The sequence below is a fragment of the Varroa jacobsoni genome, unplaced genomic scaffold, assembly GCF_002532875.2.
Source record: "Varroa jacobsoni isolate VJ856 unplaced genomic scaffold, vjacob_1.0 scaffold_344, whole genome shotgun sequence".
Lineage (NCBI taxonomy): Eukaryota > Metazoa > Arthropoda > Arachnida > Mesostigmata > Varroidae > Varroa > Varroa jacobsoni.
In genome coordinates, this window is record NW_019213246.1 from 42,683 (window position 1) to 55,472 (window position 12,790).

At 36.9% G+C, this 12,790-nt stretch overlaps 1 protein-coding gene across 2 annotated transcripts in view; it reads right to left on the reverse strand.

Annotated features, from left to right (window-relative positions):
* Window positions 1-12,790, reverse strand: part of LOC111259544 (uncharacterized) — a 34,286-nt gene that overhangs the window by 10,295 nt on the left and 11,201 nt on the right. The window contains exons 1-12 of one of the 2 annotated variants that reach the window (XM_022831635.2): window positions 9,578-10,031; window positions 6,285-6,565; window positions 5,205-5,463; window positions 4,057-4,121; window positions 3,437-3,547; window positions 3,118-3,205; window positions 2,825-2,979; window positions 2,582-2,650; window positions 2,081-2,224; window positions 1,482-1,540; window positions 1,117-1,302; window positions 192-745 (exon numbers count right to left, since the gene is read on the reverse strand). In XM_022831635.2, coding sequence (XP_022687370.1) covers window positions 192-745; window positions 1,117-1,302; window positions 1,482-1,540; window positions 2,081-2,224; window positions 2,582-2,650; window positions 2,825-2,979; window positions 3,118-3,205; window positions 3,437-3,547; window positions 4,057-4,121; window positions 5,205-5,463; window positions 6,285-6,422 — 1,828 coding nt within the window. In that variant the 5' untranslated portion in view covers window positions 6,423-6,565; window positions 9,578-10,031. Of the gene's footprint in view, window positions 1-191; window positions 746-1,116; window positions 1,303-1,481; window positions 1,541-2,080; window positions 2,225-2,581; window positions 2,651-2,824; window positions 2,980-3,117; window positions 3,206-3,436; window positions 3,548-4,056; window positions 4,122-5,204; window positions 5,464-6,284; window positions 6,566-9,577; window positions 10,032-12,790 lie in introns of those variants that run through there. The other variant, XM_022831637.2, reaches the window with a different exon arrangement.

The following is a 12,790-nucleotide window of genomic DNA, read 5'->3' on the forward strand; positions in this document are numbered from 1 at the left end:
GTTTTTACTGTTGTTTTTGATAATGTTCTTTGAATCGAACAAAAGGGTATTCCTTACATATTGACTACAGATAAATTTATATGATCGTTCTAGCCAAAACTTATTAACGCGATTCTCAGAAACAAAAATAAGGACTGACAAAGAAGCGTGAACCTTATAAAATTTTAAAGCTCAAATAAGCACCTACGTACCCTTGTTATCTACGTTGATTTTCGCTGTGAGTTTGCTTATCCTTTGTTCATTGGGGTCTTTTTGGTGTCCCTTTAGGTTTAAACAGGCTGACACATCAGTCGATGACTCAAAACTGTTATCTACTGCCAATTGCGACGTCATACTGTTGTCAATTTTTTCTTTCTTTTCCAATGCGTCAAAGGTTACGTTTTGAGCGCGTTCATTTTTAGCGGTATTGGTCTGATTCGCTTCATCCTGTATATCACCAGTCGCTATGCTAGTGTGAATTGCTGCACCTTTAGCTTTGATATAATTGTCTATCCTGGTTGCCTCTCGTAATCCTGAGTCATAGGCTCCGTGTACGGTGGAGTAGAAGTGATCGGATGTGGCTTCTCCAGCGAAACATAGCACCGGGGCATCGTCAACAAAAACAGGTTCAGCCAGAGTTGCCGGCAGAAGTGAGCAATACGCATCATGTGGATACCAACAGTCTTTAACAATTAGACGTTGATCACACGCAGTCGAAATAAATGAGTACGACCCTCGTGAAAACGGGTCCGAGAACCATGTGGATCTGAAATGTCAGTATACGAAAGTTACCACGCTATACTTAGAAAAAAAAACCGGAGAAAAGCTGGGGTCTTCCCAAGATTGAAGAAAACAAGAAACGCCACCAACTTCCAACACATGAATGGCCTCGATTGCCTAAAATCGGCTCACCGTGATCAAACCAAAAATGAACGACTGGGCTAAATCAAATTAAAGGCAAATAACTTACTTGAAATTATACATATTGAGTACATATTTCTCATAAATATACTATTTTTTTCCAGGAGTTATGGATTTCTATTAAGGGCTCTTCACAGGTTATTGCAAGCACTTACATAGCTCACTTAATTTGTTAACTTATAAAAAATCATTTTTATAAACTATGCACTAACGGACCTAATTATTCGTTGAGGAATCGGTAGATCTTCTCGATCGGTGACCATTTTGAGGATTTTCCAGCACTCCGTCATTACTTCATTTTCAGATAACGCCTCCATCTCGCGCGCACCTGATCCGGCAATCCACGCTACCAATAAGCGTTTGTTATGACGGACTGCATTTAGTCGACTCACCGAACGATACCTACATTTTGAGAAGAAGTTTTTGAGAGCTGGTTTACCGGTAGCACGGGTCCTCACTGCGAGTATAGTAATATTATTTTTGTCCCTAGTTGTAATGAATTTTATGATTGCCAACAACATCCTACGAGATCTATGTTTGAAGCAGTCTTGCCCTATAATTTGGTAGCAGGTGTAGCTGACCACTCTTTGCGTCGTCCAACAGCTTCACCGGGCAATAGATGATCGTCCTTCCATAGAACCTGGAACACATGTATATTGTTTGTCACGTTTGCAGAGTTAGAAATGTTGCTCTTTAGTTAATTGCAGTATGATGCACTGTATTCTACATTCAATCTCCGATCCCATTTTAATTTTTGGCTTAAAAAAAATTGCAATTCGTCAAACTGTTTTTTGGTGTTAGTGCAATTGTCCTACCAGTTACTATAAAAATTTTTTTGCGTACGCGTTTCAAACGAGAAACTTGCAGTTTGTTGTGGCAAGTGAATGTTAAGCAGCTGTTTAGGAGGCTAACTTGTCACACTCTATATCTAATACAGCTGCAGTTTCTGGTCTTCACGTAAGGGAACTTCAATTGAAGCTGACACGTTCAGGAAACTCGAAAGCTAACAGATAGGCCATAACGGAAGCTTTTAGAAGCTAATATATGAGCTATTTTTCTCAACTAGCTTGAAGATTCATCACTAATCAATGGAAAATTTTAAGTCAAATATAAAATGTGCAAATTAAGAGATCATCCAGGTAATTTTTAGAATGTGTTAATAGTTTAAAGGGAGTAGTACCTGAAAAACATCGCCGGCCGTCCAAAACACGTCCTTTTCCCTAAATTCGAGGTAGATTTTATTGCACGTTCCAAACCCAAGTGCACTGATTGTCATCGATTTACATTTGGGAAGTTCGGGCGTAAACAAAAGTGACTGTCGCTCCTGAAAATTGGCCAATAATTAAAGAGTTCATCTTAATAAAAACTGCTATGTCAATGAGGCGAGATATCTTTTCACCCGTTCGTATGTCCCTGCCAATGCATAGATAAAATCCTTTTTTACGAAAAATTATACTAAGTATATTTTGGTCATATTCGGAATTCCTCAATACAGACGCTTTACAAAGGTATCGCACGTCCTTTAGTATCTTAGAGAATTCACGCAGTTCTATGAATTTTCTCGCAACCTTTTAATAAGATGTACACGTGCTAGCGCCTAAAAACAACAAATGACCATTAAATGTATTGTTATTGTTGTATGTATGATATCAGGATACGAAAGTAAAATTGGCCCGCATACCTTGAGCACTCCAAGTGGGAGGCTACATATGACATAGTCGAACTCCTCGATCCCCTTTGTTGATGTTACCTAAAAGTAAAACAAAGAAGTGCGGTGCGACACAAAATACGGTTTTTAATCAGCATCGTAATTATCGATCTCTTTACTTGTCAGGCATCTCTCCGTGATGACGAGTATATGTATATGTAAAAATAGAGCCGAACTAATTATTCTACGGAATCTTGACCTATAAAGTATTCATACCTTGATTGGACGGACGGAGAAATCAATATGTGTCACTTCCGTTTCGGTAAAAATTGTTTCCGCTGGTATATATCTTAGCATTAGATCAATGAATGCTTTGTAACCCCGTGGGCCTAATTCCGTTGTAATGTTTCCTTTGCATTCGTAAAATTGCCCTGTACCGAGAAAAAAATCTGTTTATATATATGTATGTATATGTATATATACATCTATATATCGTATATATATACATATATACGAGGAACATAAAGACAAAGTAATAGCGAATAGTTTGTTTAGACAAGATGCGTTACCGAAATAATTCGCAGATATCTCGTTTGCTTCATGTCCATTAATCTCGTTTTCCAGCCGGATCGCCCAGTTAAAAAACCATACCAGTGTCTGTAAAACATCAGGTGTCCTCTCTAATTACATCGTGCATGGTTTTGCGCAATTAACTAGAAGCCCTTTTATGCAACCGGTTCATATTTTGAGCTTACGTATAGAGAACTAACCTGACAAGTAGCAATAGCCCAAACTATAATCTTTCAACACTTGCTTATCGCAAGAAACCGCAAGCATGTAAATAAACAAAGCCTATAGCCGAAATAGTTGTGATATTTATAAGTTCACCTTTCGTTTGTCAGGGTCAGTCTCCCGTTCCAGAAGATTTCCAAAGCGGGCCTCAAGGAACGCAAGAAGGGACCGAGAAACCTCTTTTTCACTTCGACCGCCTGCGTAATCCTTCATTTAAGGTAGCAGTAGGTAGGTGTTAGTAACTGGATAATGTATATTTTATCCAAAAAACAAAAAGGGCCCTAAGTAGCCTTTATTTTTTATATAGTGATAATCGCTAGGGACATGGTCACTTACGTTGCTTATTTCCTCTGTATTTTCCCCAGTTGAATTTAGGCCTTAAGCATGCTGAGTGATTAACAGTCGTTCGTTCATATATACTTATATTAAGGTAAACGGAAAGCCCTACGAGAAATAAAAATGTATACTGGCAAAACAGCGAGGTCAGTAGCGAAAATTGCGATCATCTGTACGGTCATTTGTATTCAAGCAATCTACCATAGCTAACTTATTCGCGAAGCTTAATTATCGTAACGTAGAAGCAAGAGAGAAACGCTAAATCTTAGACAAGAAAAGTAAGTTAAAAAAAACTGGACGCGATTATATAGATTTTCGTACTATTTGATCTAATTTTTGGTTATTGAAAATGATCGAAGAAACATTTTGCAGACACTCACATTTGATAGAGATTCGCATTCGTCACGCAAGTCTTCGAACGTCTGTACGAGCTTCGCCATGAACTCTGCAAAATCAGGCCGACACCTTGAACAATTGGTACGCACTCCCAATGCGTACATGTGTTGTCAAATATTCAGTAAACAGCTCCTGGTCTAGGACAGTCCCGCGATACCATCTATTCTATTCTCGTTATAATCGAATTTTTTTTTTACAATATAATCAAACGCATACGTTTATCTATAACCATCGACAAATCTAGTTAAATATAGTGGCTTATTTGCAATGTTAGTCGACATTTTTGTTTCGCTTCTACAATACGTTTTTTGCTAATGGGTAAGTGCTCTATATAGTGGGGAAATCTCATAACTCTACCCGTCATTTTGGCAGATTACAACGTGCATTCATGCAAATGACAAGCCGTTGCTTTTAGTTTTCAATTTAAATATGGGTATATCGAGCGAAAGGATAGGTTTGCAACACTGCTTCATTTCAGCTGAACTCGGAAAAGGTGTTCATGTCGCACGCAATGAAGACGTTATAGCTAAAAGAAATCGCCTGATAAATTTTCAAAGTGACAGGACAAGCTTCACGGACCGAACAAGGCCATTGGAAAGCGTCCTTAGGTTCGATACACTATGTATAAACGTAACGAGAAGTACATTCAGCTGTAGGACACATTACCTCATCGCATGGGGCACGCCTGGCCAAAGTTGTTTTGGTAACTTTTGATTACTATTTGTTACCGGACAACATCATTTGTAGAGTGCCAAATTCTACTTACGATGTTTATTATTTGAGCCATAGTCTGACAATGAGATAACGCCAGTACCGGTAGGTTATAAGTGATCATGTCAGCAAACGAAAATTAGAATTAACGAATAGAAGCAAACAGAAATCATTATTACTTTAGAATAGATATTGAAATATTACACAGTATAACATAGTGAAATCTAATACAGGTTGATGTTGCATTGTTACATAAGTAACTAGGCATAGTATTGCACTGTTGTACAAAGGAACTTTTTTATTACTTCCTCCGTCCCGTATAAAAGCAAACTATATATGTAGTGATTGGCTTAGCTTCAATGATTCTTCAGCAATCGAAGGACACATCGTTTGTGTTAGTGCTGTCAATGTTGCAACTTACCATTTTGATCCTTATCAAGCTGGTGCCAGTAATGAAAGTTTTCGAAAAAAATCGGAGCATCTAAATCCAGCAGATCAAGTGTGCCTCCGATTTTCGCCTTCTCTGCACAGCAGGTTTCGAATACGGAATTGCCCTCTTGACCGTGAATCCATTGCGCTCCCAACTCGATTATAGGACGCCCCTCCAGTGAACTTTTTGTCTCTAGATCCGGCGTAAATGTATGAATCCGACCTCCCAGTCTGGATCTGGCCTCATATACCTGATATTTAATCATCAATAAAGTTATCAATGGTTCATCCTATGTAGCCACTTATTCGAATAAATAGTAAGGCACTGTGGTTTTCCTGTTGTAAGTCAGGTTTCATACATAGCCACTCACAGTCTTGGGGGGCTGAAGTAGTTTAAAAAGGCAAGCTACGCCATTTCTGTGCCTTTTGAATATATATATATATATATATATATATATATATATATATATATATAATAGCTTGGCTATATAATAGTAGCTACCTAGGGTTCTCGCAGCTCAACACGTTCATCACTTAGTAACACGGAAGTACATTACTGAAATAGACGTCGCTCGCACCTATGCAGAGCCTGATACAAGGAAGAACCTAAAAATCATATGATATTCTGTTAAACGTAACACTATTGACAAACCAGAATTGATGAACTTTTCTTTTACTATACCTGTGCGACATACATCCTTGGTTGACGATAGGGCAGTGATTAGAAATCCCCAAAATTTCAACAAGGTACGCGGATGATATGGAGAAATACGAGTATTCTGCATAGAAGATCAACGAATGGGATCGATGCGTAACAAGATGGGCGATTTTGCTCAAACATTTTAAAGCAGATGCTAAAATTACTAATAACAATGTATAAACAGTGTTGGCTCAGCTAGCTAAGAGACTGTACAGGACACCGCTAATTGCGAGACAGCGTTGAGTCTGCCAGAGCGCGTATATACACAAATGGTCCATTTCCAAAAGCTGCAATTTTTTTGTTGAAGTATTCTTACGTAAAGAAATAATTAAAGATTATATATAATCAACAGTAACGCAATACTCATCTAACCTTTACATTCCCGTAGCCTTTGCGGTTGAGTTCAGCGGCCGCTGAAAGCCCGGATACCCCTGCTCCGATGACAAGTATACGGGTTTGAACCTTTAAGGAGCTCACACTATTAGGTAACGACACCTTAGGATGAGCCATCCTGCTGTCGTATGCACAAAAGTTGGCCGAGCCACTATAACGTCCTATACTAACTTGGTTCTTTTGTGTAGGCGACGTTAGGCTTCTCGGAGCAGGTGGACTTTGTACAGCTTCGTGTGTCAGCTTTGTACGGCTGCCGATATCTACGCAGGAAGTGAAAAAAACATCGTGAGTTTCGTAATAACTCAAATGGTAAATAAGAGTGGCTCCTTCGTATCACCTAGTAAGGACTAGATGTTTTATAAACGTATGTATATTATGTCCAGAGGAAAGATAACATGTCGTATGTGTTATAGCGTAACTATTTAACGATCATTTGTTAGCTTTATGATTTAATAATCGGCGAAGACAATTACGGCGTTTTTCTAGAATGGGCTACACATTTTTATGCTTGAATGAATATTGATTCTGTACACGCGACTTCTATCAGTATCATTTATTTACATCTCTATCAAAGTGCGTGTATAAATTTAGTATAGAAAATAAATAAAATAATATATATGATTTATGTTTATGATGTAACATGACGTTATGTAACATTTAACTATTTATGAATGTGCTAGAAAATGCTGCTGGACGGTGTTAAACATGGTAGAATTTCTATGTTTCGAGTTCTACGACCGGTTTCGCCATTAGCCATTCCGTCAGACAGAAGTATGGTACCCCGTGATCAATTCGTTATTTTGATACATTGTTACATATGTGACGATATCATCATGTATTCTTTTATCACCACCACCACTTAGCTCACTCGTAGTGAATCAGCGTCAATTATTATTATATATTAATTCTAATAATTTTTCTTTATTATATATTAATTCTAATAATTTAATTAATTTTGTAGAAAAAAAAAAGAAAGTGCTTCGAATTTTGAGCTACTAAGTAAGTTCTATTGTTAGAAACGAAATTATATAGAAAATTAGAACGAAGGGTATAATTTTATTTGCTCTGGATAGTATCAAAGGAGTCGCTTCAGTCTACTCGGTCTCTGCATAACTGCTTAATCGAAGTAGTTTATTACAGATTTACTGTCTGACGCATTCAGTGTAGATCGCCTTCACGGATAATTTAAATAAAAGAAACATGTAACTTACAATATTGGTTATGCAGAAGCTGAAATTCATACAATGTCTCAGACATTCTTCTTGGTATCTGACAACATCTCTATCCACAACGTAGAATTTCTCCTTTAGTTTTACGGAAATCAAGATGTTCCCTTTTCATTTCGTAACACTTTCATCTAGTTTTTGAATTCTGAGCCTGATTTTCTGAATTTCAATATTAATCAATTAGTTAATCTTCAACGGCGAGATCATCGAACGAAGAGACGGTTCATGTTGCATTTTCTTCCGCCACCTCAAACCGAATTCTCTCTAGGAAGAAGTACATCTAACGACGATCTTCGTGCGTCAATGTCAAACAGGTCTGGCTTAAGAATAATAGATTACTGTATCCAACATAACGTCATGATAATAATCTTTTATATCGATAAAAGCTGTCTCATTAATTGAACATTAAGTGAAAATAACCTCAAGTAAACAAACTCATTTAGTACTACATACACCGATCAATACTAGATCAATGATAATATAGAATTAGACACAAACTTCGAAAAAATCGAAGCTCTACGCCGTAATTTATCAGTCTAGATTCTTAACTCAAAATGCTATGTATGGTTCTATCGTTTATAGCGGACTAACTGAAAACAAATGCAACGCACCACATCAATACAATATGGGGCTTATAGTCGTATTAATGGCCTAAATTAGGAAATATGGCCAAACGTGAACAGGCTCGTTTCGTTGCTGAATGAAAAACGTATTCCTCACATGCGAGCAATAAATGCCACTAGAAAAAAGTGCTACTTTATGCGAACGCCCAAATTATGTAGTATTCAATACAGATGATGTACCAGCTGTTTCCGATCGCTTCAGTCTGCGTAAAACCCAGATGAATTTGGGCCTAAATGAAGCTGTAATCTCAGAGAAATTATTCAGTTTATGCTGTAATCTTTTAAAACGGCCTCTCTCGACGAATAATCAACAATTGACCCAATGAAAATCTATCTTCACTGTCACTCCGTCACAGTTTAATGACGTTGCCTCGAACCAACGACTGCCTGAACTTAGTATCGAAGTACTATTTTCCAATTAACGCTGCACATTTTGCTCGTAGACGTATTTTAAGATTAGGTACATGATCGCAATTGTTTAGCGGTTTGTGAGGCTAACTTCGCTCCTGAAAAAAAACTATCTAATTCGATAAATTAAAAAAAATAAACAGTTCACATTGAAACTAAAAACAACGATGGAAGTGAGTCGGTCGTCTGAATAACTACGGTGGTATGGCTTGGAAATTTATTCTTATGCGCTGAGTATCAAGATGGTGTGTGACATCATCTGCTCCACCTTATCATCGCTATACAAGATACCACCTAATTTTTATTAGAATTCTTATTGTTACAGGCAAACAAAAGCTGGGTCAAATTATTTCAACAGACAAAGTGATGCACTAAAAACGAGCTCTTCTCGTGGTTGAAGGTGTGGTTCGATGTGTCACATGGCCAGAAATAGTCAATCGTGAGAGCCATTCCGAGTCCATATCTAGAAAAGGGGAGAAAAGAGTCGAAGAATTTGATAATATCAGACTATCGTTACCTTCCTGTCAATTTCGCAGCATTTACTGGCAAACATTTCCCACTTTAGTGCTCCGATACCTTGAACAGCTGACACCCTTTTTTTTTTTTTTATACATATGTAACGTTGTCATTTTTTGTGGATAGCTTCTAGCGCCAATAGGATTAGTGTCATCAGTATCTAAATTTTAATGTATTGATGTCAAGAGTTAGCTATTTGAGAGGCCAACTCAGTTAATATGATATTAACACCAAGTCATTTATCCACCGTATATAATAATCGAAATCAAAGCTATTAAGTAATATTAAGGTACACGTACCCAAGGTCTTTTTGGAAGCACAAAACAAAAAAATAATAGCACTTTAGCATATATCTTTTTTAACGGTGTATTTATAATTCTCCATATGAAAATTTATCTGTATTAAATTCGGGAAATAAGGCTTTAAGTATCATCGAAGGCACAATTTCAAAAAAAACGTATACCAAATTAATTAAATGAGGAAGCCAACGAGTACTCACTCTAGCAACTCTTGTGAGAGACACCAGTGTTACCAACCAAATTAGCTTGCACAGGAATGCTTATTTTTTTTTTTGTAAGTACACCAACATAAATTAACACAAAAGTGTCAATTATATTACTTTCACAATTCACGTCTCAGTCGCCATATTCACCGTAAATGTTTTGCCTACGAGGTTTGGTTGTGAGCCGTATGTGCAATTGCCAACGGAGACCACGTGTAGCCATAGAAGAACATGTGAATTTAATTAGAAAAATATTATCTGAAATTTAGTTATCGGCAATCTTGAATTGAAGAGCGTTAGCAGTGACAATAGGACCCAAAATATTAGTTTTATCTATTTGTTACGAAACTCAGCAACGGATTAGCGGGTCGTAAGGAGGACGCCTGCTGTGATCACGCATGCTCCATTGGTCTCGACTATTGGAAAGATAAGAGTAGAAAGCAAACAATCTGAGAAAGCTACCAGTTATAATTATGACCACAGATTCTTGCTACGTCATGCGGTTATATCGCATTAATTCCTTTTCCTTTTACGAAATAAAAAATGGATGAATGAGAAAGAACAGTGATACAAAGTCTTGGAGATTTCAAGGTTTCAAATTAGCACATATCATATTATCGACTGCTGCCTTTTAGAGGTTTCTGTAAGTAGAATGATGAAACAAAAGTGAATGCGTGTTATCGAGGCTGCGGCATGAGGGCAACGTATGGTTTTGGGATCAAAATTCGTTCAAGCCTGCCTCGACTGCGTTATAGATTCAAAGGTTATGAAGACTCGATGCATTTGGGCTTTTAGTTAGTGTTTTATGCATATTTAGCAGGGGTTAAAATATGGAGCAGAGTCGGACAAATCAGCGGGATGGAATTAGTTCTACTTCGAACGGACATTTCGAAAATTTCGCTGTTTCCTAGATCAAGTAGAATAAACGTTAGCTTCTGGCCCCAGAAGTGGCTCAATGGAGAATAATAAAGTTAATTTCAGGGAAAGCTGTGAATGAGGTTTTTTCCTTTGTGCAGCATTTGCAGTCACATGATCTGGTTTTGTAGTACAGATAAATATTATGTTGCATCACACCGAACTATTATAGCCTTAAGCATTATGATGGAAGAAAATTTTATGCGTGCAGATTATTCAGAAACACTTCCCAAGAGTAGCATTACGTTTTTATCATTCTTGAATTTAACACATTCTAAGATAATTTAATAAATTTTTTACTGATGACAGTCTACCTTTATACTACTACAAGTTTGTGTCTGTTTGCTTGCTTTGCTGATCCGAATCGACTCCTTAAGGTCGTCAGATCTGGCGAATTTTGGGCAGATCGCTAGACTAAAGCTGCGCGTTAGAGCAAGAGCTGATTAGTTAGAACTTTTCCCGAAAACATATTGTTTTTGTCCTATAAGGTGTAATATTAATTTGGGCAAACTGGTTGCCATTTTGCAATTTTTCCCTTTTTGCAGGTTTTTCGGAAAAGTTGCATAAGCTGAAATGGGCTTTGGTAGAATATTTATTAAACATTTTTTTCCGTTAGTAAAATGGTAGTCGCATGTTTACACAAAGGCTTTATAAGCAAGAGTTTGCTCTCGATAGCAATCAAAAGATCTCTCCAAGGTGAATCAAAATGCAAGATGTCCCTACACCCAAATTTCAGGTTAAAAATGTCCCTCGAAAAGCTAAAACTCAATATCGAGTTCTATGTAACAGAGTTTTTTTATCCCAAAAAAAATTCCCAAGGAGCTGAGTAAATTTGCAGTACACTTCCCCATCTTTATAATGGATATTTCAGTGTCAAAATAATCAAAAACCTATTGAGAGCTACGCCTCGCCGATGTGATAGTGAGTTAAAAAATGCATTTCGAGTAGAGTACTCCTTTGAACGAAATTCTGGTAAGTATCAGTTGGAGAGTTACCGCATCTGATATGGCGAATATTTTAGTTGACCATTCTCTTTTTTCTAAAATATTTGCTATATTATAAAAAAACATTATTTCTACACAGAGTATCACTTTGTTGATGTCAATTTCTTCGCGCTGGTCAATCCAGTTTCTCTTGATCCCATTCAATAGTTTTTGACGAGCTGAGTAAATAAGCAATAACATCACCCTCTACTGAAAATAGATATTTAAGCGTGAAAAAGGGTAAAAACTATGGATTTTTCGTTTAGGTGACAGTGGGTTAAATTTTTCATGTATAAAAGTCTATTTAGGGGAGGTATTGCTCAAAAGCTTTCGATGAGCTGAATCGAAATGCAACATATTTCCTATAGCCTCAGTTTTCGGGTCAAAAATGCCATTTAGAAAGTAAAACACTTATCAGAGTGTTCCATGTTGGGGGGTCCTTAACGCCAATCTATAGATTTCAATGAGCTAAATGGAAATACGATGCATATACCTAAAATTCATATTTTAGGTATAACTCCCTAGTCATATTGGTCTATCTATGTAACCATGGAGGGTAAGAATGCGTTTCGAATGATATAAAATTAATTTCAATAATGTCAATTGGAAAGTTGAAGCAGCAAATGAAAAATTTATTTTCGTAAAGATCTTGCCGTTATTCTACGTCTCAAAAAGTCAAACAAATATAGGCAACTATTTCTTAATGAAAAAAAGAGTCTTGGTAACATTTTAAAGACGGAATAAATATATCAACCGAGACATATAAAATTTTCATTAGATAGTTATTGTATCTTCATTTAGCTTAATATACTACTTATTTTAAGAGAGAGAAGCTTAAAAGCCTTTATGCCGTAATGACGTTTTGAGAATCAATATTTCAAATAAAACACATCAATGAGTAACGAAACATATACACCCACATCTTGTTGATCATTACATGTATCTTAAAAAAAAATTTTAACCACTTATTAAACAGAAAGGGAGATAAAAGAACTTTTGAACCTCAGTCTCATGTGTGGATCTCAATCTCAAAGAGATGTTTAATTTCCTAAGCTTTGGACTGACCAATTTTATCAATAAGAACATCTATTAAGAGCCAATCGAAGGCCAATTCGATTTGCTTATGTTTTCCACAAGTCGACAAGACAACAGTCGACTTTATTCGCGTGCACTCCACAAACTAAGTTCATTAGCCAACACAAACAAACCCCGTAACTGCATTGCAGTACTGTAACCAAACGTCAACACATTAACGGAGTCTAAATCTAAAGCCGGCTAAGCCCCGTGGTAGCAGATATTAAAACAGGCTAAA